Raw genomic sequence first — 24,243 nt, forward strand, 5'->3', positions numbered from 1 at the left:
TAATCTTTGATTCAAATCCAAATCCAAATCTAAATCTAAATCTAACTATTCTAACGGCATTTGTTATAAACATTGAGTGTGTGGGAATCAAATTATCGAAGGCAACATGGACATGCTCACAGTGCGCAAAGTGAATTGGACACAATCCAGCACGTTCCTAGGATCCAAAAGTAAACTCCAACGATGAAAACATGCCAGATGGAATGCTAGCTGCTCAAACCCCTTCACGCTCTAATCGAAAAGGTACTGGCAGCGCTCGATACCCAGGGCCTTGGCCAAAAATGGGTTGACAAACTGGCAGTTGGGATCATTCTTCTCCTGAATATCAACCCAGTCGTGGATCTTTGGGTAGATCGTGGCACTGTAAGTCTCATTGTGGAACTGCATCTTGTTCCAGTGAGGTTGGACATTGTAGGTTTCACCAAACTTCGGGATGTATTCGCTGGCCAGCTCCTGGAAGAAGTACTGGGTGGTGAAGTTGTTGTAGGTGGGAACCCAAGAATATTCCAACGTGGCAAAGATCCCACTTGCGTTGGGCTTCAAGTTGTCGTTGTTGACTGGAGACAACCAGTTGTCATCACCCTTGATGAATCGGGTGATGACAGTCACATCGTCACTCAGGTAGTGTCCCTTCAAGCCTGGGCCGATAACAGAGGTATCGATGTGAGGCTTCATGCGCTCGGACTGGGCCTGGGCGTAGGTCAAATAGTCCGTGCCAATCTCGGCCAGGTTCTCCTTTGGGAAGAAGTGCTCGAACTGGCCCATGAAGCCACGGTAACAAATGCCAGCTGGGGTGGTCGCAATTGCTTCCATCTTGTAATCATAACAGTGATAGTTTCGGTCACAGTGTCCGCAGTCATTGGAGCAGAAATCCAAGGAGCAGTTCCGGACTCCCTTGTAATCAGTCTCCTCCCAGTAGACCAGTGTGATATTGGGATTGAGCACAAGCTCGTGCTCGGACTGATCCCATTTCAGAGTAGGGCCGACAATGTTGACCTGCTCGTATTTTTCGCCAATCTCTGCAACCAACTCATAGAGCTCGGTGATGTTGTTGGGTCCCTCCACAAGCTTGGTGGTGCGCTTGAGGTAGGCCAAGGGCTCCACCTGGATTGTCACCTCGACGATAATTCCCAAGGCTCCAATCGCAATGCTGTAAGCTTTGAGCAATTCAGGGGTGTCTTTCTTTGTGATATGGTGGATCTCTCCTGTTGCATCGAGGACACGAAGGCCGACAATCTGAGTGGCGAGGTTCGGGTGTTGCTTTCCAGTACCGTGGGTTCCGGTAGTAGAGGCACCGATGTAGTTCTGCACCATTTCGCTGCCAAGGTTGGCTACTTGGAGACCATTCTCTTCCAGAGTTGGCATGAGATCAACCAAATTCCAGCCACCACCAAAGGTGACCGTGTGGTTGTCATGGATTTCCAGATGTTTTAGATTGGCCAAGCTGAGAATATAAGATTCTCGATCAGTGTCTTTGTCATTGACACAGGTGGTGAGATTGCCAAAACCGTGGCCATTTCCGACGGGCTTGAGCAGGGTCTTGCGTGGGTAATGGTATTTCACAAATTCAACAAGCTCTGATTCATTGGCAGGCACATAGTAGGCTGTGGCCTCGCATGTGATGTCAAATTGCCAGTTAAACCAGCGGTACGCTTCGACACCGGAGCTCGCAGCCAGAAGAGACAGAAATGCACCGCTCAAAGATGAGCGCGAGCGAAACATCTCGAATGAGTTGGAGATGACTGGAAGAGATTGACTTGAAATTTCCTTCTGAGGAATGCTCAACAAGGCCGGTGGAATTGAAACTGTGCCTGTGTGATGTAGAATGGATGGGAGGACTCCAGGCTTTTATATCCCAAACCATGACGCATCGCAATAATCTAGACTATTCAGCCATTTGGCAATTGAACTAGTTACCAATCGCATTGTGGTTCACTTCCATATCCTTCAAATCATCACTAATCATCGACGACTTCCTCTTTGGGTATTCGATAACCCGCCCGATGAGGAATGCATTGTTGGAGCTCGGTAAAACACCGGAGAACTTTGATCGGCCCTTTTATCCATGTAGCCACTGTTTGTTGGCCGTCTGCAATACCCATTATTGGTTAGAATAGCCCGATCATCGTTACAGCTACGGGAAAATATGGGGTGAAACTTGGCGATACCACCTTTTGAGAGGTTGGCAGCCCTGGAGGGTAAGCTGACCCGGATACTTATGACACCGGAGGATGCTTGGCGCATGCATGAACCTGATTGACAATTTCTTTTCTTGTCTTGTCTTTTATTCAGCATGGGGGCTTTCGAGAACATGTTGAATTCCACCTCGTAAAGAGGTTATGCCTCCAACACGTGGTCATCCCGCCCCCCTCTTCCCCGAAGATCGTATTGTACAGACCACAATGATACATCATTTACATCATTACAAGTAAAGGCCACATTCCATATGTCCCTTCTGAGATATGTAAAAGGACTCGCGCAAGCTCTTACTCTCTTCATTTAAAGACAACTTCTAGATAGCGTGCTTTGAGGGCATATATTGACCCTGTCGTGATCGATGAATATCGCTTCTGCAAAGTGAACCAATCCTGTGCCAAGCATCTAGGATCATTATGTTACATGTATGTACGATAGGTATAGTTAACGGATGGGTTTGGAGGTAGGCCATATCTTGGCTGCATCTAGGTCAAGGTAGCAGTTGAGGAAAGAAGGACCCATGAAAGAAGATTAATGATCCGGTGAGAGGGTGCATAACCCCAGTAAGCAGGCTTACTGGGAAATTGACCTAAAGCAGTGATGGATTGCAGATCGACTCGGGAAAAAGGGTATCCCGCAGACACTAGGGGATGCAAGTAGTCCGTCCCCGAAAAGTATTGTCCCTTTTGCAGAGTTGCTATACGCTGACACTGAAAGTGGCGTGATTAGCTCAGGATAATTTAGTTCGGCGTAAGGAATTGACCTATCGGCTAGAGCCAAGATTATGCCAAGAGCGGGAATGGCGCTGAATGTTTGGAGATCTGTCCCGGCTAATCTTATTTCCAGAGTCCGGAGTATAAAGCCACAATGGCGTTGTTCTGGACGTTAGATTCGTCAATCTTCTACAGTTCTAGACAAACAAAGCTTATCAATCTATCAGTACTTGGCCGATCCTGATATCTTTCTTAGGAATCAACCCCAACAGTTCCACTCTCGATTGTCCTATCATGAAGTCTAGACGGAGGGGCAAATCCATTTCCACACAAGCACTCGAGCAACAAGCTTGTCACTGAATTTGTGATCTCATAGCAAATTCTATTTAACCCTTCTTCACTATGGATTAGTGAGAAAGTACTGTGCTTCTAACGCCGAATAATTGAAGGCACCTGTAGACTGCGGTAAAGCCATACCAAGCCACTAGGTAAGAACATCTAGAGATAGGCAAGGCCGATCTTGGTTTGTCAATTCAACCAGCCTAGTTCCAGGGTTCTTAGAGTGCTGCAGATGTGCTTACAGTGGGGCATCTGTTCGACTCCAGATTGAGACACTTATGCGCCAAGGCTGAAAGATCCCCGTGGGATGCAACAGTAAGGCAAGTGCGCCGACTACTGCCTCTTTCGACCAAGAACCCGCATGATATCAGGTTCCTTGAAGAACGTTTAGCACGGAAGCTGACCGAGCTGTGGACGAGTTGCTGTTAAATAACCAATAGATCGCTCGCTACTACGTCCCGATAGTCACAGAGGCCGACACCCCTTTCTAAGTTTGCCAAGATGCTCTGCTCTACTCTTCTCTCTCTTTTTTCTTTGGCCCTCTTTGCTCAGGGGGACGTGACCAAGGAGCACGATGACCGTCTGACAACAGCCGTCATTCTGGAAACTCCCACCACGGGTGCCAGCACCACGCCGGAGGGCCGGGCTTTCCTTAAGCTTGCTCGAGTTGACGGCACGACGGGCTCTCAGATTGTCGAGGTCATCGGCGAGATCGGCGAGCAAAAGCTAATCCCGTATCCCGATGATGCGTGGAACTCGTGGAATGCCACCACCGATAGCGATGTCAACTCGCAGAACAAGTACGTCTCGGCCAACTCGTCGAAGCTCATCTCGTTCAACCTAACTACCAACGAAGTGCAGCGGATCTACTACCTCGGAGACGTGACCACTGAAGACGGCTCGCTGAACGATGTGCGCTTCAACGGCAAGTACGCCTACTTCACAGAGTATACCATCGGTTCCCTCATTGTACTGGATTTGGAGACGGGCTTTGCCCGCATGGTGCTTCGGGGGCACAGGTCGGTGGTCGCCTTGATGCCACTATCGAGCGACGGTCAACTCGTGCGCACTCAGTCGACTGGAAGGTTTGAGTATATCCACGCCGACCAGCTCGAAGTATCTCCAGACGGCAGATACTTCTACTACCAACCCGGCATTGGCTACATGTGGCGCATTGAAACCAAGTACCTGAACGAAGCCCTTCACAATGACAAGGCGGCGGACCTGCTCCCCAATTACGTCGAGCCATTTTCGTTGACTCCCAGCACTGGTGGCACTGCTATTGATGCGAAGGGCAACATATACTACAGCGACGGTGACCGGCAAGAAATTCGCGTGATCGCGCCAAACGGGACAACCACTTTGTTGGTGCGCGATGCTAGGCTGAGCTGGGTGGACGCGCTCTGGATCGACACGCAGCAGCGTCTATGGATGTGCGCCTCGCAGTTGGGCCACAGCACTCGCTTTGTCCAGCCTGATAATAAGACCAACACTATTGTGAAGCCTATCTATGTCTATAACATTGAGACCGGCAACAATCCGTCTCCAATTGACCATGCTTGAGAATGCTGGTAGATATTATTTGGCTTTGTTCTCGGCCAAACATCGGTTCTTATTCGAGTGAAGCGAGTCTGTTTGCTAGATGAAATACCGATTGTCGTTTCAGAATTTTAATACCTGGTAAAGGATTTTGTGGAATTTTAATCTGCTATTCCAACTAAAAGTGACATGATTTTTTGCTTAAAGAAAATATCTCATAAGAAATCCAGTAGCTTACCATATAAATCCATGTATCACCAATTTTTCAGGTGGTTGACTTTTAATTCGTCTCTCTCTTCCTCTCGCTCTATCTACACCTCCTTCTTCCTATCAACCACTACTGTACGCCTAAGCTTGCGACTACTTACCTGCTACCCTGTTGTACTTCTCGGGGTAGATACCACGCCCTAGAAAGTCGCCACCGAGTCTGATCCCTTGCTGTTTTATTTCTTGCCAAAAAGTAGTGAAAATGCAGATAGGGAGGCTGATATACAGTACATGGTATTAGGCGGTGGATACGGCGATCTATAATTCAGGTAACAATTCCCAATGTGGACGAAAATTGACAAAATACAGGGTATTTATTACTGTCCGCTATGCCCCTTTGCAAATGGGTTTAGATTGGGTGGCTACTAGCTTACCGAATACGTCACCAATTAATCAATAAGTAATCCTATCAAAAGATGTCCGATATAGATCTCGGACTTACTCCGTATGTGGTAGGATATTACCGCCGATTCGTATTATTCTATTATAATTAGGTAACAGATATAGAGTTTCGGGGTTATAACAAATACGAGGCCTATTATATCCGTATAGTGATTCGATTGCGATTCTAAGGAAATACTTGCCGATCGGACATTACCCGAGCCGGCCGCTAATACCTATAAGGGCTGATACTATATCGTTATTACCAATCTAACCGAATGGCCTACTGTTACCGAAAAAGTCGAGTCTCCAAAACTTTTATACGATCAGTTTCCTTTTAGGGGATATAGTATATTTATGCCTTAGAGGCTTCTGACCTTATCATAATGTGCGTAGCTAACATACATAGTCAGTGTCCGTCATGAATAGTATGAGGCTCTGTCAAAAAGGTTACGAATAAGACACTGTCCTACGATGAACATATAATATATTTTGTATGTAAGCATATAGAAGTCGACAGAGCGCCAGATTGAGTTGTCTTAACTTTACGGATAGAATTTGATAATATATCTTTTTCGCCCCAAATAGGAAGGAGACGTTGCATCAAAACAGTAAGACGGGGAGACGGGGAGACCGGGAGACCCGGAGGCCGGGAGACGGGGAGATGGAGCAATACTTGCCTTTTCCCTTCGGCGATATCATCGGGGATCAGGAGATAGACTAAAAGTCAAGGGAATGTATATCAAGAGACACGTTATTATAAAAGGGCGACTTCAGCTTGTCGAGAGCTTGTTCTAGCGTGACTCTATAACATTTTCCAAAGCTCCTCTCTGTGGTATCTTCAATACCATAACACTCTCCACAAAATGCATTCAGCCAGCACTGCCCTCACATTTGTGCTATCCCTCGCGATCCCAATCGCAGCCCAGACCATACCCTACTACCATATGTGGGCCGACACGAACGGTGTGTCGCATGTCTCCCAATGCAACTTCACCGATTTGCAACTTCAATTGCTATCGACGGGCGACAGTCCGCAATACCTTGACAAAATCGGCTCAACTTTCTCCAACGGCACTTATTCAAACACCAACTTTACCACCGATATCACGTTCACCGTGCAACCTGCAGGATGGTCCGCGGGGTGGCACAAGAATCCCAAGGTTCAGTTCATCGTTCCACTTAGCGGAAGCTGGACGATTCATATGACAGATGGCAGCGTGGCCACAATGGGACCAGGGGAGGTGGCCCTCGGAGAGGATCAATTCGCTACTGCCATCTCAAGTGGAGAATATGCTGGTGCTATTGGACACAATGCCACCAATGTGGGTGATGAGGCAGTGAATTTGATGATTGTTCAGACGGACTGGATTCCAAAAGTTGGAGAGCCATGTTGGCTGGAATAAATTGTCACTCGTCCCCTTTCCAATGACACGGGTGTCACGACTCAAGAATAGACCAGGCGGCGACACGGCATGTTGCCGCTCTGGTTATGACTACCCTGCAATGGAAGGATGGAGCATCCTGTTGGAGGCCATATCAGAGTTATCCAAGGATCACCACGATCACTGGTATACGTGATCAAAGTGATCACCACAGAACTACATATATCACAGTCATTACCTCAGTTTAGCCATTGGATAGTCTTCAGCTATCAATAAAGATTATTCAAGTTGTAAACGTTCCACGCTCTCATTCGCATGACAAATTCAAATCAGACGACACCCATATCCAGCTCGACGACACGGTCTGGCACATTCCATGACATGCCGCCAAACAAACCCATAACGCAGCAGATTATCGCCTCTGATGAGGTCCATCCCCATACCATAATAGCAAAGCCTTGTTCCCCCGACCTAGAGCGTCCCTCCGTCGATACCCAAACTTCTTCGAAGCCTCCTCTATCCTCAAATACCTCATCGTGTAACTGGCTGCATCCGCATCTTCTCATGCAATAACACACTTGGAAATCATTATATCGGCGTACACGGCAAGCGAGAGGGTAGGTAAGCACGCATCCCATTTGTCTGAATACTTGGCTGACAGCACCTTCAGAGCAGTAAGCACCGTATGATTAAGATAGACTAGGTTAAGAGAGCTATACGCTGTATAGGATGCACTTTATTAAAGACAACTTACTCCGCTCTGTGCCTAGGAGATTGCTTGCTACGCGCAAAGCAAAGGGTTAATACACTGGACATTAAATGCATTGAGTTCGTTGCCCAATTCTCTATCTTTTAACAATATGTATTTACCATGTTGGTGTGGTAAAATACGAAGTTGAATGTAGAGATATATATTGGTTGGGGTGCAGTTGAAAACCGACTGTCGCAGGACTTAGCCTCATAGGGTTTATGACCTTCTTCTAAAGACATTAAACACACTCTACGATAATACCGAAAAAAGCCTAGAGACTACTCGGCTGATAAAGGACGAATCGAGAGATTGCGCTGGATTGAATGCATCACAAAAATTGACGCAGAGCTCTAAGATTTCCGTCTCAAGGTCCCCGGACCACAACATTGAAGATATCGTGGGATAAGTGCCAGAATGTTCTTGATCGCCTGAAAGACCACAGCATAGTAGCAGAGCGATGTGCCGGTAGCATGGGGACGATTTGATCAAAGTTTGCTCTGTCGGGTAAGAGATCCATCCTTGGCATTGATTGACGTCATGCTAATTCGAGAAATAGAACAAGATGGCCAACAGCAAGACCCCAACGAACAACCTGACATAGCAGCGCACAGCATAGGGCAAATGCCGTTTCCGGAAGATCTTTTTCTTGACTTCGCTTTCGATAACCAAACCTTCTTTGACCCTTTTTGGTATGATTTGGAATTTTGATAATTTCCACGTTTAGTTGGGAAACCGCTCTCCTACTGCAGAAACTAGTGCTTTGTAGAAGTCCGAAGGAGAGGTGTAGTAATAAGATAAAATAATATAATAAAGGATGAATAGTGAGAGTACGAGGATAGAAGTGGCTTGACGCGTAACCATCTAGAATTTCATAGGCAATAGAGCATGTTACAATAGCATAATACATAGTATAATACATAGCCCCTATAAGAGAAGCGTGCGGAGTAGCAAGGCTCCAATCAAAATATCATACTTCACATTGTCTCTCACCTATATACTTCCGTGCTTCTTTAGTTCTACCAAAGAGTGCTGCGCAGAGTGCCATTCAACTGCGCACGGTAGAGCTTGTGCTCGTTGAGAATGTACAATTGCCCTTTCTTGCCGAAAGAGAAGTTTGAAGAGCCACCGTTAACCAAAATCTTTCCCAGTAAGACACCACCAGACGACCAGACATTGACACCGTCACCGCAGCCAGCGTACACATTACCGTACTGATCAACCTTGAGACCATCAGGAATACCATCACTAGGCATGGCAAAGACCCGACGGTTAGTTAAGAAAGGCTGTCCGTTGATGGTGGACACATCGAAAGCATAGCTAGACCATGTTAGTCAAAATTCCCCATCGCATTTCATTCATGCATAGATGAAAACCATTCCAGAGCTCAACTTACATAGTGGCAGGCTTCAGCACATCAGTAGTCCCATCACCAATTGTCTCGGCAGTATCGGAAATATACACGGTCTTCTCATCAGGCGAGAAAGAAATTCCATTAGGCCGAGCGAGTCCATCCGCAACAACGCGCACAGCCTTGGTAACAGGATCATACCGGTAAACCTGAGCTGGCAGCTTGGGCTTCGGCCGAATACCCTGGAGCCAGCCATAGATGGGATCCGTGAACCAGAAGGAGCCGTCACCGGCAACAACAACGTCGTTAAGGGAATTGAACTGGCGGCCGTAGAAGCCTCCCACGATGAACTCGGCCTTGTTGGGCGATTGTGCGGACATCTGCCATAGACCACCTGTGGTGTTCATGGTGCCTTGACTGGTCCAGAGGATACCACCATCGTGGTTTACGCCGCCATTGGGCATGGGAATGGTCGAGTTGAGGATCTCGGCGGTGACGGGGTTTGCGGTCACGTTCACCTTTGAGATCTTGATGGTCGTTTCATTGGTGACTGGGTCAGTGAACATGTTACTGGACACGAACAGTTCATCTGTTGTTGGGACATAGACGCTTGCCTCGTGGGCGAAGGGAAGGTCATTGTTCTCCAAGATAACCTCCAGCTTCGGGGCTGAGCCGAGGATGTTATAAAAGCCATTGTCATACACGGTGAATGCAGATGGAATGGAGGTGCTGGCCGGGGAGGCAGCGTGTGAGAGAGAGGTGGTCATCGTGCGTCTGACTTTCTGTCGTAGGGATGGTAGAAGTGTCTCGGAGATCTTCGTCAGGGGGGACCCGCGACCTTATTTAAGGTTGAATTGAGAGTGGCTTAGATTTTTTGACTGAGATGATGTCAGCAAACAGTGAATCCATGGATCCATGGATCCACTTCCTGCAGATGGACAACCTTACCACCTGCCCAGGTGGGCAAGCCCCCGGGTCCCCAGTCCATGGTGGGGTTACATAATGGCTTGGCGCCAGGAATTCCGCCGAGGATTCACCTTACAGATCCACTATTTTAAGTTACCATGCATGATTGTTGATCGGGATATATTCAATCTCCCCGGTTTGCTGCCTATATCCCCGGATACGAAGACTTCTAGGACTCGGGTTCAAAACGCAAAAACGAAGCTTTAGTCCTATACAAATGAATCCATCTCCATTTTTTTGAGTGGTTGACATGTATTAAAAATGAACCTTTTGATCTCCATATAAATTGATACATCTCCATATTCCTAGGGGATTTTGCAAATCCAAATATGATGCTCTTCCCACCACGCAAAAATACAGAGATCTCTCAATTTGTATATGATCAAACGCTTCAATTTTGACAGCTGTAAAAATTAATCAATTTACCATACACTGTATAGAGCGGTGTAAATAGCGGTACTAAATAAGACATTCTGGCATCAATTCCCTCCTACAAAAGGGGGTTGAACCCTGAGTCCTTTAAGTCTTTGTACCCGGGGTAAGTTCCATCGACCTCACGGGACTGTGGCAGGTCACGATGCCCCCCGACGGCTCTTGGATCACCGAGCCAAGCAGCCAAAGGGGCTATCTATGAAATACAACCATTATACAAATGCTACACGACCGCTCTTCGAGGCCATGTATGTAGCGCTGTTATGCGTGCAGTTATACAGTATCGCGATTCATGCTAAGAGTTTTAGTTTTCAACCTAACAAAGTCAAGTCCCCCAAAACAGCAGTTGATTGATTTTAAACACGATTGCGACATATGCTCGGTGGTATCATCTGACTAGCTTTATATTATTACTCCTTTTCCCACCCGTTCCATCGTTCAAAATTTCCCGCATCGAGGTTGAACATATCCAGCATTCTCCCCACACTCTGATTGACCAGATCCTCAACCGAGGAAGGTCTAATGTAAAATGCTGGCACAGGTGGAAATATTATCGCTCCACTCCGTGACACAGACAACATATTTCGCAGATGAATGTCGCTCAATGGCGTTTCTCTGGTCACTAGGACCAATTTGCGCCTTTCCTTCAGCGTCACATCTGCGGTCCGAGAAATCAAATCATCGCAGAATCCGGAATTGATCGCTGCAAGAGTCTTCATACTGCAAGGCACGATGATCATTCCATCTGTGTGGAACGACCCACTGGATATGGAAGCTGCCATGTCACTGATATTGTAGACGTGATCAGCGAGGGCCTTCACGTTGGCAGGATGATAGTCTGTTTCGTATTTGATGGTTGCTTCGGCCCATTTGGACATGACCAGGTGGGTTTCGACGTGAAGATGGCGAAGGGCGACAAGTAAATTGATTGCCAGTGGTGCTCCGGTAGCGCCTGTAATTGCTACCACAATCCGCTTTCGTGGCTCGCCTGCTTGGGGCTGACTGACGGACATTGTCGGATTGCGAGTATCAGGAGTGTGCACTCAAACCTATCGGAGGAATGAGAAATGAAAATAGAACAGTATTATGTTTTGGTGCTGGCAGTTATGGAGGCGATGGTCATGGTCGAGAAGGGATCCCTTTCATTTAAATATCCCGCATCTTCGTGCATTATCTTATCGGGGCTATTAGAGTCATTTGTCCTGCTTCAAACCATAGTGGTGGTTGTCTTTGGCTTGGCAATCGCTGCCCAGGTGTGGGACATTTCTCACAATGCGGAAACTGCATTGGTAATCGGGTTTACGGGGACATCATCGGCCTATCGGGCCGGTGTGATGGAGCGCTGATCATAGCCTGCTGCGGTCGGGAAGAAATAATCAAATTACTATGGATAGATCGGCCGGGGATATATGATGGGATCTGGAGTTCAAAACAGGATTTCGGGGCCACAGAAAATAATGATGTGGCCATAGTATGGTAATGCACGGCTGCTTGTGGCATGATACTTAGATGATAGGATGTTGAGAATATGATCGGCATCCCGCGGCTTAGCGAACCCTACGACATCCCTATCTCCCCGGGGATAGTTTACGCTATACATCGCAGAATCAAGAGAAGCTGAAGAACGAATATATTTAGCAGGGCCCTAACCAAGATGAACCAAAAACCAACTCTACTGACTCGACTTCCAAGAAATACTTGAAGACACCTCAGTAACGAAGCATTTGCTGTCATCGACAACTCTGTTATTCTCGGAACTCAAGCATCGAAACATGTCTACAGAAAAGCTCTCTGCCGCATCATCCCTGCGCACATTCCTTGAAGAATGTAAGGCGGAGGGAGATGTTGTGGAAATTGATCTGGAAGTGGATCCCCATCTCGAGTCTGGTGCCATCTCTCGCCGTGCATACGAAACAGGCAGTCCAATGCCGCTCATCAACAATCCCAAGGGTAAAGACGGCCCAGAAGGTCTCTTCCGCATCCTCGGTGCTCCAGTGGGTGTCCGATCTGATCGAGCAACTAGATACGCTCGTTTCGCGAAGTCTATTGGGCTTCCTTCCAACGCAACTGGACATGAAATCATCCAGAAGCTCCTAGTCTGCAAGAGAGCCGACCCGATTCCATCTGTTCTCGTTGATGATGCACCGCTCAAGGAGCACAAGATCTTTGGTGATGATGTCGACCTTCTCAAGCTGCCAATTCCACAAAATCACGCAAAGGACGGAGGCAAATATTTCCTCACATACGGGCTACACAGTGTTCAAACTCCGGATGGGAAATGGGTGAACTGGGCTATCACTCGTTGCATGGTGATCGGTAAACGGCAATTGACCGGCCTCGTGGACGTGAAGCAGGATATTGGGGCCATCTGGGCGATGTGGAAGGCTCAGGGAAAGGACACACCCTGGGCTTGCGCTCTTGGCGTTCCGCCAGCAGCCGTAAGTTCTATTCTAATCTTTTTTATGTCAGCGCCATACGCTAACATCTGAAAAATTCAAAGGGCGTGGCTAGTGGTATGCCACTCCCTAAATTTGTGAACGAGCCGGATTATGTCGGTGCTATCACAGGAACTCCTATGGAGGTCATCAAGTGTGAGACAAATGATCTTGTAGTGCCGGCACAATCTGAGGTCGTTCTTGAAGGAGTTATCTCGGCAACCGAGACGGCGATTGAAGGACCCATGGGAGAATATCATGGTTTCCTTTTCCCAACCAAGCAATCGGCACAGCCAGTGATGACGGTCAACGCAATTACCTATCGAAGCAATCCTATCGTACCGATCAGTGTCGCAGGTCGTGCTCCAGACGAAACTCATACCGTTTGGGCCTTGTCAATTTGCGCTGAAGTTCTCGACTTGTTGCAGCAGGCAGACCTACCAATCACCAAGGCCTGGTGCCCGTTCGAGTCTCAGGCCATCTGGTACGTGGTTCAGGTCGATCGGAAGAGGCTTGTGGAGATGAAGACCACGCCTGAAAAATTCTGCCGCCAAATTGGGGAGATCATTTTCACCTCTAAGCCTGGTCGATTTGTGCCAAAGATCTATGTTGTTGGCGACAATATCGAGCCTAGTGACTTGCATGACGTCGTCTGGGCTGAAGCGACCAAGTCCCAGCCACAAGCCAGCGACTTCTTCTTCGTGGGCAACTACCCAACCTATGATCTAGTACCATACGCCACTCACGGCTTTAACCCTCGTGAGCCCAAGGCCAAGGTCGTCAGATTATGCATGTTGCCCGAGGAATTCGAGACTTTGGACCGGCCGTGGATTGAAGCTTCTTTCCGTGGATCTTATCCGGAAGAAATCAAGAAGAAAGTCCTGGATAACTGGCAAGCATACGGATATGAGGAAAATCCTGTCAATCTCTGAGAGTCTTAATACTAGGACAGTTAAACTGTGCTATCGGGTTTCTAGGTGCCTTGATGCCCTATACTTTGCTTGGGAATTGACAGGGACACACCCGACTTTGTCGTCGAACTGGGGGGGTATTTTGCCACTGACAGGGTTATTCTTCATTCAACATGGACTGCTTCTTGATTTACGAGGCATCAACTACTGAATCAGTTCGAAAGAGCCCCTTTGCTTTGTACTGTACCATAATTATACAGAAATACACACATTCGCTTATTCTAGTACGAGTGCATACTTCACATTTCGGAACCGACAGAATGTCTCGGGCAAGGCACCTGGGAAAACTACGACGGACGCCCAATATACAGCCATACCTCGTCGCCCAAGAGCTAACATGAGCTTCAGCCAGCATGCGCAAGAAAATCGTGGCCCTGAAAGTTCTCCTTAATCACAAAATACGCGTTCAGGTTAGCGTCGAAGAAGTTCCGATGTCCAGATTACGGAGCTAGACAACGCTCGACGAGTAGTCTTGGGAGAGGACAGGGATTTCTCTCCTGCTTAATTGTCTACCATGAACGAGCCTTCACGGCGTACGGGATCTTACGTGATAGCCGCGACGCTACGAGACAACAGTGTTCCTTGGCGCGTTTCACCAACTTGACCAGCTATCCTATCGTGCATCACCAGCATTCATGCTGGCTTACAAGACAAAGAACTGCACAAAGTCTGCCAGAGTGGGGGGGTTCAAGATATTCACTGCACATTTCGCTTGACCGAGGACAAAGACCATGTACATGGGAGTATGGTCCTACGTTCCACATAGTGTAGGGCGTTATCACACCTTGCCTGTAGAAGAGTGGCTGGCCAAAAAGGATACGGGATTTGGGATATCATGCTGTATCTGGTGAATGAAAGTCTCCGCAATGTTGCCCGATTGACATACGAATGGAGCCTAGTCGAAACCATTATTCCTCTCCTGATGGGGGGCCGATTTTGTGCATTCGCACTAGTCGCAATCTCCGCGGCCATGTCTCCCCTGAGACGGGTATCAGGCGGTAGCGCCTGAAGTTACGACTACGGTGAACTAATTATCGAACTTCTGCAACCTCTGGTTGGTGATTATGTTAACTACGCACACTATGATAAGATCAGAAGCCTCTAAGGCATAAAGATACTATATCCGCTAAAAGGAAACTGATCGTATAAGAGTTTTGGAGACTCCAGTTTTTCGGTAACAGTAGGCCATTCGGTTATATTAGTACTAGCGATATAGTATCAGCCCTTATAGGTATTAGCGGCCGGCTCGGGTAATGTCCGATTGGTAATTATTTCCCCGGGCCCCGGGGATCGTAAGATACCTAGGGCTCGGATTTGTTAACGCCGAAACTCTATATCCGTTATCCGATTACTCCGTGTAATAGAAAAGTATACTCCGTAGATCTGGCGGTAACATCCTAGATCCGAGATTGATATCGGACATTATTTAATAAAATTACTCATTAATTCATTGTTGTGTTTAAGTTTTTAAAAGGATTTGGATTGTATAATAGCTCGACTATTCGAAATTTGCTTACGAATCTCTTCATCACTAATCGGTGAGGCCTGGGCCCTGAAATGAGATACTGTCAAAGCAAGGCCGAATTGGTGCATATACTAGTATGAATTAGGAAGAAGGATACAGTGATATTCCAAAAGTTTTTGTAGGGTCGCAGCAAGACAGAGAATAGGTCAAAAACAAATATTTTATTAAAGCAATGACCAAAAGAGGTTTTACTTGGCACTATTCCAAAATCGGGTTTGCCGTCGCCGAAAATCGAGCACTACCGCCAAAATTATGTTAACTTCAAAAGTTCCCAACTTCAATACCTTCTTTTGGCTCACCCAGAGATGCTGGAGAAGTTTCAATTGCAGATTCCGACTAGCTGGTTTGACTTCCCTAATTGAGGTCAATATCATACGACCCATGAGTGGCTCTAGTTTTAGTCAAGAATTGTCCTTTAGGAATGAGACGACAGGAGCACGCACGGTAGACCAATCAGCATAGCGGAGATCGATATTGGGGGTCCGAGACCATCCGCTATTAGGGTGTAGAGTTTCCCGATCTTACAGATCTCGTGCAGCAAATTTTCCGGCAAGTCGACCGAATGTAAGACATCTGAGAGCACTGTTGCATGGTGGATCTAAAGTGAACTGTCAGTAAATAGGAGGAACGACCCGTTGGCGATCTACCCAGGGTGTCAAATTCGGAGGCAACCTTACTCTTTTGATTTGTTAGTATTACTTGCTTCAATGTCAGAACATCAGGTAAGGCTTACCTCATTGTAATAAAACCCGCTGAGTTCACCGGTGCAGTAAAGTCCTGAGTTCGACGATTCGTGTCAGCAAGTTTCAAGTGTTCATGCGAATATCTAATGGGTTTCTCTGTCATAAAGAGTATTGAAAATAATACCTGGAATAGGAGTACCTGTCGTGGAGAGCACCCGGGAATCAAGATCGACCTTCAGTCCTCCAAAAGTGAACACAATCTTTGCCGTCAGAGGATAACTAAATACCCATCAGTATCAGTGGTACTTCAGCATAGTATATGATCTGAAAGGATCATTACCCATAGAAAGGAGCCACTTTAATCGGAGCGGCCCAGTTGGTCTTGTTAGGAGTTAGGCCGGAGGTGCTCTTGCCATCAAGAGTCGTAGGGTCAAATTCTTTGCCGTTGATCCTGCAATCAGACATTAGTATACGACTCCAACCTTAGCTTTATGTGACCTACGAAGCATTGTATTCATCCACTGTCTTCTTCAATTCTTGAGGAACGAGGCCGAGTTTAACGGCAAGATCTTCAATCGTTTCGCCCTTCTCTGGGTCAAGGTCAGTAGTATCATACACCCAACCTGGTCGGAATCGGTCCATAATTGGAGCGTCGGTAATACTAGGAGACAATTTAGACAAGTCATTTGCAGAATGGAATCATCAATCTCACAAATATGCTTTTTGATTTTGGTCTGTGATTCACGTTAGCGGCGTATACTCGCATTTCTGACCAACCTCGCCACTTACCGCGCCATGTCTCATAAGCAATGACTTCGCAAGTAGCGAACAGACTGCATTTGTCAGTTTGAACTTTGGACAAGCCGGAACCATAACATACGATCGATTCCCTTCATCATAGAACCGCTTTGAGTGTCTTAAACAGATGATGTGAGTCTTTATCTATCGTTTTCTTTTTCAGATGTTTGAAACATACTCGTTGACAACAATACCGAAGCTGTGGCCCCAGACAGTTGCCTCTGGCTTTGAAGAGCGAGTATCAACGAGCTCACACTATCATGATTTTAGTGAGTCTTTATGACATCTCCGTTGGAGTAACTTACGTGCAGGCCATGGAAGGAGCCCGCTGTTGCGGCACCAACTTGCAAGCCCATCTTGAGGCCGAAACCTGTGTTATACTTGAGACCAGGGGCTACCAACCCAAGCTGCTCGGCTCTAGGTCCAACGTATCGGCCCAACCTGCCATATTTTTTTAGATTCATATCATGTCGAAGGAGTCCTGATGACACTCACATTTCGCGGTTACCCTCAAAGCCACCGCATGATAGCATGACTTGCTTACCAAGCACTTTGGCGAAGCGGCCGTCGTTCTTTCGAACCTTGACACCACGAATGGTACCATCGTCATGGGTCAGGAGTTCCTCCGCATTTGTCTCCCACATAATGCCCACGTTCGGGTGGGAAAGTAAGTGCTCGAACAGCTTCAGGATTATGGCATACCCACCACCCTGTTTGTAGTAATTAGATACTGGCTGGTGTGATAATCACTTTTTGAGAATGCGTACTTCTCCTTTGGCGAAATTCTGGCCTAAAAATTCCTTAGCATTTGACATAGCCTGAAGTTACATTTCTCAGAAAGCTTACCTGTGTTGAATCCGAGGTAGACATTTTTCTCATCTTGGTGTTGAATTATGATTCCGTCTACCATATGTCAGTGTCAGTCCGAGCAGATGATGGGCTTCCGAATCTGTTTACGGTCCAAAAGAAACTTCACTGTGTTGGGAACTTCGGATTCCAGTTTCTCGCAGTATGCCTGATCAGCAAGCCCATTACTGCGATAATTAGAGAGTGTGATATTTGACCTAGCAGGAACGCTAACCTGACAAGCTAGACACTAGTGAGTCGCGAAGAAGATGAAAGTCATTGGCCCACCACTTACCTTCATCTCATTCTTGAAGTCGCTATCAAACTTGTTATCTGCTCAATATATCAGTAAGTTGTACTTCAAGTTGCAATTATCTTGCAACACACTCTTGTCCAACCGAAAGAAGGCCGGTGTCCACCTGGGCGAGCTTTGTAAGCACATTTATCTCAATTATAACCAAGACTTGAAGCTTCTACCTGCTGGCACCACATCGTTCTCCATCTTTACCGGCCTCAATCAGAGCAACTTTGGTGGCCTTTCCCTTGATCTTAGTATCTTCAAGGAAGTTTAGAGCGGTCATACACCCCTAAAAAGAATATCATTAATACCTCGTCACAATACATTAATTTACCAAGCTTACGGCAAAACCAGAGCCAACCACAACAAGGTCATACACCTGGTCAGAATCCGAAGGGTTATTGGCAGGTGAATTGATACTCGACATGATGCTAGCTTTCTTCGCGATTGTTGTCGATATAGGTCTGCACAATAAAGTAATTAGTGACAGATGACAGACAAGACGGATTTTGGATGTGAATTGCTTGATGAGCCCTTGGGGCAACGGAATTTAAAAGTCACCGTATTCCGGCGAGATCTCAAGCCACAAGTCGAAAGTGACGTGGTATCGGACTTTGTACGGAGTAAACAACGGGAGGATCTACCCGAGTTTCTTGGCTCCGTATGGGCCCAGCCGTAATCTCCCCGTCGGAACATGAACCGAAACCTCTCGTATTCAATCTTGCCGCCTTTTCCGGCCCGTGGAATTGCTGGTAATAGTCCCATGCGTACCCACATCTCGGTCTCGATTCTGTCTTTCTCCGCTGGCTTCTGCTTTATCCAATAAACGACCACTTGTCTCTTGTGGGCGCTAAATGAATCCATAGTGTTTTAATCTTGTTAACAAAGGAAATAGGGTTTCCAGTCGTTTCAGCATCTCTCCGAATCATCGCATTTGCGCTCTATTCTACCATACGGGCAGTGGATGGAATATGGAGAGCATCAAGAACTTCGATCTAGCGAATCAATGCTACTTCATACTCATGGTCTAGGCGCTTGGTAGTGATAATGCGCTACGTACGAATTCACCGATCCTGGAGGCGCGCCCGCAGCCGAAATATGGGAACGTCGAACTCACGCGCCAGCGATACGATTCTCGCATTTTTTCGAGCTCTAGCGGCCTCCCAAGCGGACGGAATACGCTGTTCAATGGCTTCATTTGAAGAATTGAAGGTGTGGGTAGAGGAATGAAGCTGAATACCTTCAGAAGCTACGTTAAGCTTTGTCGGACTTCCACTAGCGGTATGGGTACGCACGGGACCATTACTGTCCTTCCTTCTGTATCGATTACCATATCCGAAGTTCTCCGGGCTCAATGTGGGGGGCACAGAGGGGTGGGAAAATTCGTTACTCATTCGTTTGCTCAATTTCGTTTTGCTAAGTCCTACTTACTTTCTCAAAAGGCGTGCGCTTCAATTTTCTGGGCTTATACAGGTCATCTAATTTTTGGGATACTGTATACTTCCCAATGTCGTCCCCAGAACCGAGACAGAAACGGCGAAGAGTTCCCTTGGCCTGCAGCACATGTCGGCAACGTAAATCCCGAGTAAGTCTTACCTACGGTAGTTGGACAAATAGCAGGAATCAGTCGAGAGACTCTTTCATACTTCGTGGTAATAGTTATACTGTGTACTGTTATCTGTTCCGCGTTCTCTTTCCTCCGCTCACTGGGTCCTCGCCCTTGGATATGAAAGTGCTAAAAAGCAAGGGAAAAAAGACATGCTACAGTCAAATATCTAACTTTTTGTCTTCTAACAGTGCACCGGTGAAAGGCCATGCTCTACCTGCAGGGAACTCCAAACTGAGTGCCTGTATCCAGCAGACGGATCTTCAAATAACCTTACAGGAGAAAAGAGGTATTACCATGTTGTCCCACCCTTCCATGGATATTGCATTAATTGGTTTAGATATCTTCTACAGATGGAGAAGAGGCTGGCCAGTATGGAAAAGAAGGTCCAGCAGCTTTGGCAGGCACAAGGCCCAGTCACTTCGAGCGCTATTGACAGCCACCCAGCAGACGGTGTGGCCCAGGAGCACCAATCCGATACGATATCCGAACTTAGAGAGATAGATTCCTCAGAGAGTGCTGTGGATGGAATGGGCACAATGAATTTCACCGATGAAGAAGAGTCCGGCTTTTTCGGTATGTGTGAAAACCATGTGAAGAAGTCATATGGCTTGCTAACCCCAGGAAGGTCCATCATCCAACATAGCTTTCATGAGATATCTATCTCGTGCAATAGCGAAAGCAAAATCAAACGGCGTGGTCCGAGCTGCGACACCGCCATCGATGCAGAAGCGTGGTGGTATGATAAGCCCTGTTCAATCACAAGCCCCAGTCGTCAGCCGTGAACCGATCGCCGAGGACTCTATCACACCCAGACATGTGAATATCTATGCTCTGCCACCAGAAGATCGCACCCGAACATTGATCGAACAATACTTCGAAAAGACTGGCCAGCTACTCCCTTTCATCCATGAAATGTCTTTTTATGAGACGTATCTCCAGATGCGGCTCAAAGGTTTCAGTAAAATACGACGAAACTGGCTCGGATTACTAAATATAATCCTTGCTATATCCACAAGCCTGTCAATGAAAGATGAACTTACACCGGAAGAACGTATTCAAGAATCGGACATATATTACCAAAGAGCCAACAGCCTCTGTGACAGAGATTCGAAGCGTCATGCAAGTCTTGAGATGGGTAAGTAGCATTTGATACCGACCAAAAATTCATAATTTTGCTACATATTGTACTGACCTGGCAATTACTAGTTCAATACCTTTTGGTATTGGGGCAGTACCTTCAAGGGACTCAGAAATCAATCCAAGCTTGGACTACTCATGGTCTAGCTATCTCTGTCGCTTACCAGATAGGTTTGCATTCGCCTGACAGAAATCAAAGACATTCTCCATTGGAATATGAAATTCGCAAACGCACGTGGTTCGGCTGTGTTCTTTTGGATCGGTAAGAATTTCGAACCCCAGCCTTCGTGGTGGGAGGTACTCATATCGCCCCAGCACTCTCAGCATGACTTTTGGTCGTCCTTGCTCGATTCCCGAATCCCATATACAGTTAGATCTTCCTTCTCGAGAAATCAAAATGCTGAGTTCTGGCTCAGAGAGCAGTGGCTCGTCTCAGCTGGATGGTGCTTTCTATACAGCCGCAATGTGAGCATCCCGATGCGATTACTTTCTGAGTGCTGACAAAATTTTAGCAAGTTGTATGTCATATTGTATCGCGTTTTAGATTCCTGTTATGGAAAAAATCTTGGCCTTCAAAATTCACTGAGCACTGCAGATTCAATGTCGCATATCCTTGATGAACAGCGTCAGCTCAACGAATGGCGTACCCAACTCGTGCCATCTCTAGGGTTGCACATTCATGAGCGCTTGATGACTCCTGAAGATGTGAAACATATGGACCCGCACTTTATGATACGCTACCGGTTTGACATTGTCCTTTCTATACGCTACCATAACCTGCGAATACTCCTGCATCGTCGTCGTCTTGAAAGCCTCCTGGAAACCCTTTGGCTTCCTAGTGACATGCCTACCGAGGATAAAAGGATCTTCATGCCCATGGATCTTGCAAGCGTACATAGTTGTCTTGAATCCGCCAGTTCCATTATTGCCATCGTCCATAGCTTCACGACATCTAAAGTTCGACATCACGAGTTTCTGGGCGCGTGGAACTATACATTATACTACAGTGAGTGAAGGGTCTTCAATCGCCGTATGCTTTTGATATGAACAAAAATGCTGATGGTAATCTAGCATTCAATGCCGCATTGGTAATAGTTGGCTGCATGGTAGTAGCTTGGAAAGACCGAGATGACAGTCCTTCAACATGGGACACGGTGGACAAGTCCAGGGGTTATATTGAGAAAGCAATTTTAGCGCTTCGCCGACTTGATTCCGGGAATCGAGTAATAGCACGATGCGTTGAATACCTTTCGCAGCTTGTCCTCATCTTGGATACTTTGAGTAAGTCAAGTGTTCCCTTGAGAATCGGTGGTGATAGCTTAACGCAATTACGGTGGCCACTTACAGAAACCACCAATCTTGCAAAGCTAGAATCGGCCAATATATCTTTTGAAATTCACCATAGCTAATAAAGTTTACATACAGCTTCGGATCGATGGCATTCAAGCAACACAGCGGCTTCCAGTATGCTCTCAGAATACTTCGACGACCTTTTCACATCCGAATACACCGACTCATTACCTCTTGCGCATCCAGGGGATTTCGTTATTGATTCGGATCTGGAATTTCTTAGAAACGTTTTCAATCCAGACGCGGAATGAAGCTGGAAGGGTATGGGGAACCCTGGCTTTAAATAACTTGTATGGCTCCTTGTATCGCACACTGATCAAGTAACCTGTCGATGATGTTATATCGCGGTCTTGCACAGAGTCCTATGTTTTACATTTGTATCACTACGTTGAATCAAATCCTGTGTTTGGTTAGGTCAATAAATTACATTAGCCAAATTCTACGAATTCAATGAATTAGGCCTCTTCTGTGTTGTAATCAATTGTACAGGGCATGTGCGTGCAGGATACGCCTGTCTCAGGCAGGTACTATACAATCTAGCAGTTCTACTCATCTCCACCCTTGATGCTTTTTTTCTCAGTCGAGATATCGGGAGTTGTGTCCCCTCACGCTACCATGTTTCTAAGAGCGTCATCATTCGTAGTACACCTACGTGAGTACTATAAGGATATCGGGCCTCATCACTGGAGGGTTGAGGATAGGCTTGAAGAATGAATAAAGGTAGACTACCTCCTCAACACCATCATCATATTCATCATAGGTACAGTATATTCACCCTGAAATTCAACACCCTCAAGCTGCCACCTGGGCAGTCTTAAACTCGGCACTAAACTCATAATCAATGTACCCCTTCGGGTCCTTGGCGGGATAGAAAGTGTCCCTATTGTAAGGAACCAGCTCTACCCCCTTGAGAATCCTGAACACCAGATCAGGGTTTGAAATGAATGGCCTTCCAATCCCAATAATCGCATCATAATCCTTATACTTCCCATCAACTGCCTCCTTCGCTGAATCAGGCTTGTACCCTCCAGCAATAATAACTGGCCCTACCTTACCATACGCCTCGAGGAAGAAGTCCAATTGATCCGTCGCCCCAATAACATCAGTGTTTCCGGCAACCCGCGATTCGACAACATGCACATATGCAAGCTTGAACTCCGCTATCTTGCTCGCAAGGTAGCTGAATTGCGGTACTGGGTCATCCATGCGCATTCCCTGGAATGTGCTGTAGGGACTGAATCGGATACCTGTGCGGTCTGCACCCACGGCATCGACCACGACGCGGGTTACTTCGAGTGCGAAGCGGGCGCGGTTCTCGACGCTGCCACCCCATCGGTCTGTACGAGTGTTCACGGTGTCCTGATTGAACTGGTCGATGAGGTAGCCGTTCGCGCCGTGGATTTCGACACCGTCAAAGCCCGCGGATATGGCGTTGCGGGCCGCTTGGGCGTAGTCCTTGATCCAGTCTTGGATCTCAGATTCGGTGAGCTCGTGGGGCACTGTTGTGCCGGGCGTGATAGGGTTGGGGCTGCTAGAGACGAGTTGGAAATCGCCTTCCTTTTTGAGCTGTTCAGGGCTTGCAACGCGGCCTAGGGCCCAGAGTTGGAGGTAGATGTATGAGCCCTTGGCGTGAACGGCGGAAGTAACTTCTTTCCAGGCAGCGATTTGGGCGGAGGTGTAGATACCAGGCACGTTAGCTGCGCCGCCGGCACGTGGCGAGATGAAGGTTGCTTCCGTGATCAGGAGAGTTCCTGGTACTGAGGCGCGCTGGGCGTAGTACTCTACCATCATCGGTAAAGGGGTATGGTTGTCGTCGGCGCGGAAGCGAGTCATTGGCGCCATGGCGATGCGATTGGAAAGGTCCAGCCGACCGACGTGGAGAGGGGTGGAGAGCTTGGTCATTACGGGCGATTTGTGTTCGTTGAGGTCGTATATAGATAGATATATGAAGGGAGTAGTCTAACAGGATTAACAAGGTTAATAGATACAAGGTCGGGTGTCTTTATAGATGGACGCTAGTATAGATGGACGCTAGACCTACAGGGTGATTTCCAAGCAAGTATGCATGCCGGTGGAGCAAATGCCACACTATAACCAAATCCAGATCACTATTTCCTATGTCCCCGAAATCCTCTTTTCACACCCGAGAAGCCGTCCTATCTCCCCGGCTGATTTATCCGTGGGAATTTGATTTTTTTTCCCCATGATCAGTCAGCCCGACTACTCAACAGGTCCGGCATGCCGATGATGCAGGCAGGTCCTAGCGGTATGTTT

General features: G+C 47.1%; 9 protein-coding genes across 9 annotated transcripts; 4 read left to right on the forward strand and 5 right to left on the reverse strand.

Annotated features, from left to right (window-relative positions):
* Positions 1 to 231: 231 nt before the first annotated feature.
* PEX2_028160 (FAD linked oxidase, N-terminal) lies at positions 232 to 1,722 on the reverse strand (the record flags this gene model as incomplete). Its single annotated transcript, XM_016740091.1, has 1 exon — positions 232 to 1,722. One exon carries the CDS (start codon positions 1,720 to 1,722, stop codon positions 232 to 234), a length of 1,491 nt encoding a protein of 496 aa, XP_016593502.1.
* A 2,027-nt stretch (positions 1,723 to 3,749) lies between these two features.
* PEX2_028170 (Major royal jelly-like protein) lies at positions 3,750 to 4,811 on the forward strand (the record flags this gene model as incomplete). Its single annotated transcript, XM_016740092.1, has 1 exon — positions 3,750 to 4,811. One exon carries the CDS (start codon positions 3,750 to 3,752, stop codon positions 4,809 to 4,811), a length of 1,062 nt encoding a protein of 353 aa, XP_016593503.1.
* A 1,490-nt stretch (positions 4,812 to 6,301) lies between these two features.
* Positions 6,302 to 6,841, forward strand: PEX2_028180 (uncharacterized protein; the record flags this gene model as incomplete). Its single annotated transcript, XM_016740093.1, has 1 exon — positions 6,302 to 6,841. The coding sequence occupies one exon, from the start codon at positions 6,302 to 6,304 to the stop codon at positions 6,839 to 6,841; it is 540 nt and encodes a 179-aa protein (XP_016593504.1).
* A 1,746-nt stretch (positions 6,842 to 8,587) lies between these two features.
* Positions 8,588 to 9,686, reverse strand: PEX2_028190 (SMP-30/gluconolactonase/LRE family protein; the record flags this gene model as incomplete). Its single annotated transcript, XM_016740094.1, has 2 exons — positions 8,588 to 8,888; positions 8,965 to 9,686. 2 exons carry the CDS (start codon positions 9,684 to 9,686, stop codon positions 8,588 to 8,590), a joined length of 1,023 nt encoding a protein of 340 aa, XP_016593505.1.
* Positions 9,687 to 10,727: 1,041 nt separating this feature from the next.
* PEX2_028200 (UbiX family flavin prenyltransferase) lies at positions 10,728 to 11,330 on the reverse strand (the record flags this gene model as incomplete). The annotated part of the gene is made up of 1 exon (XM_016740095.1): positions 10,728 to 11,330. One exon carries the CDS (start codon positions 11,328 to 11,330, stop codon positions 10,728 to 10,730), a length of 603 nt encoding a protein of 200 aa, XP_016593506.1.
* Positions 11,331 to 12,089: 759 nt separating this feature from the next.
* Positions 12,090 to 13,684, forward strand: PEX2_028210 (UbiD family decarboxylase; the record flags this gene model as incomplete). The annotated part of the gene is made up of 2 exons (XM_016740096.1): positions 12,090 to 12,755; positions 12,818 to 13,684. 2 exons carry the CDS (start codon positions 12,090 to 12,092, stop codon positions 13,682 to 13,684), a joined length of 1,533 nt encoding a protein of 510 aa, XP_016593507.1.
* Positions 13,685 to 15,602: 1,918 nt separating this feature from the next.
* On the reverse strand, positions 15,603 to 18,300 carry PEX2_028220 (uncharacterized protein; the record flags this gene model as incomplete). Its single annotated transcript, XM_016740097.1, has 20 exons — positions 15,603 to 15,639; positions 15,692 to 15,830; positions 15,896 to 15,926; positions 15,982 to 16,025; positions 16,131 to 16,210; positions 16,272 to 16,382; positions 16,434 to 16,592; positions 16,644 to 16,665; positions 16,721 to 16,764; positions 16,812 to 16,847; positions 16,908 to 16,984; positions 17,035 to 17,170; positions 17,225 to 17,439; positions 17,497 to 17,519; positions 17,576 to 17,632; positions 17,687 to 17,763; positions 17,811 to 17,818; positions 17,871 to 17,908; positions 18,084 to 18,162; positions 18,217 to 18,300. The coding sequence occupies 20 exons, from the start codon at positions 18,298 to 18,300 to the stop codon at positions 15,603 to 15,605; spliced, it is 1,497 nt and encodes a 498-aa protein (XP_016593508.1).
* Positions 18,301 to 19,832: 1,532 nt separating this feature from the next.
* PEX2_028230 (fungal specific transcription factor domain-containing protein) lies at positions 19,833 to 22,220 on the forward strand (the record flags this gene model as incomplete). Its single annotated transcript, XM_016740098.1, has 6 exons — positions 19,833 to 20,055; positions 20,156 to 20,617; positions 21,036 to 21,084; positions 21,132 to 21,625; positions 21,691 to 21,900; positions 22,045 to 22,220. The coding sequence occupies 6 exons, from the start codon at positions 19,833 to 19,835 to the stop codon at positions 22,218 to 22,220; spliced, it is 1,614 nt and encodes a 537-aa protein (XP_016593509.1).
* A 541-nt stretch (positions 22,221 to 22,761) lies between these two features.
* On the reverse strand, positions 22,762 to 23,871 carry PEX2_028240 (alkene reductase; the record flags this gene model as incomplete). The annotated part of the gene is made up of 1 exon (XM_016740099.1): positions 22,762 to 23,871. The coding sequence occupies one exon, from the start codon at positions 23,869 to 23,871 to the stop codon at positions 22,762 to 22,764; it is 1,110 nt and encodes a 369-aa protein (XP_016593510.1).
* Positions 23,872 to 24,243: the final 372 nt, after the last annotated feature.

This window comes from Penicillium expansum (assembly GCF_000769745.1).
Source record: "Penicillium expansum strain MD-8 chromosome Unknown contig75, whole genome shotgun sequence".
Classification (NCBI taxonomy): Eukaryota; Fungi; Ascomycota; class Eurotiomycetes; order Eurotiales; family Aspergillaceae; genus Penicillium; species Penicillium expansum.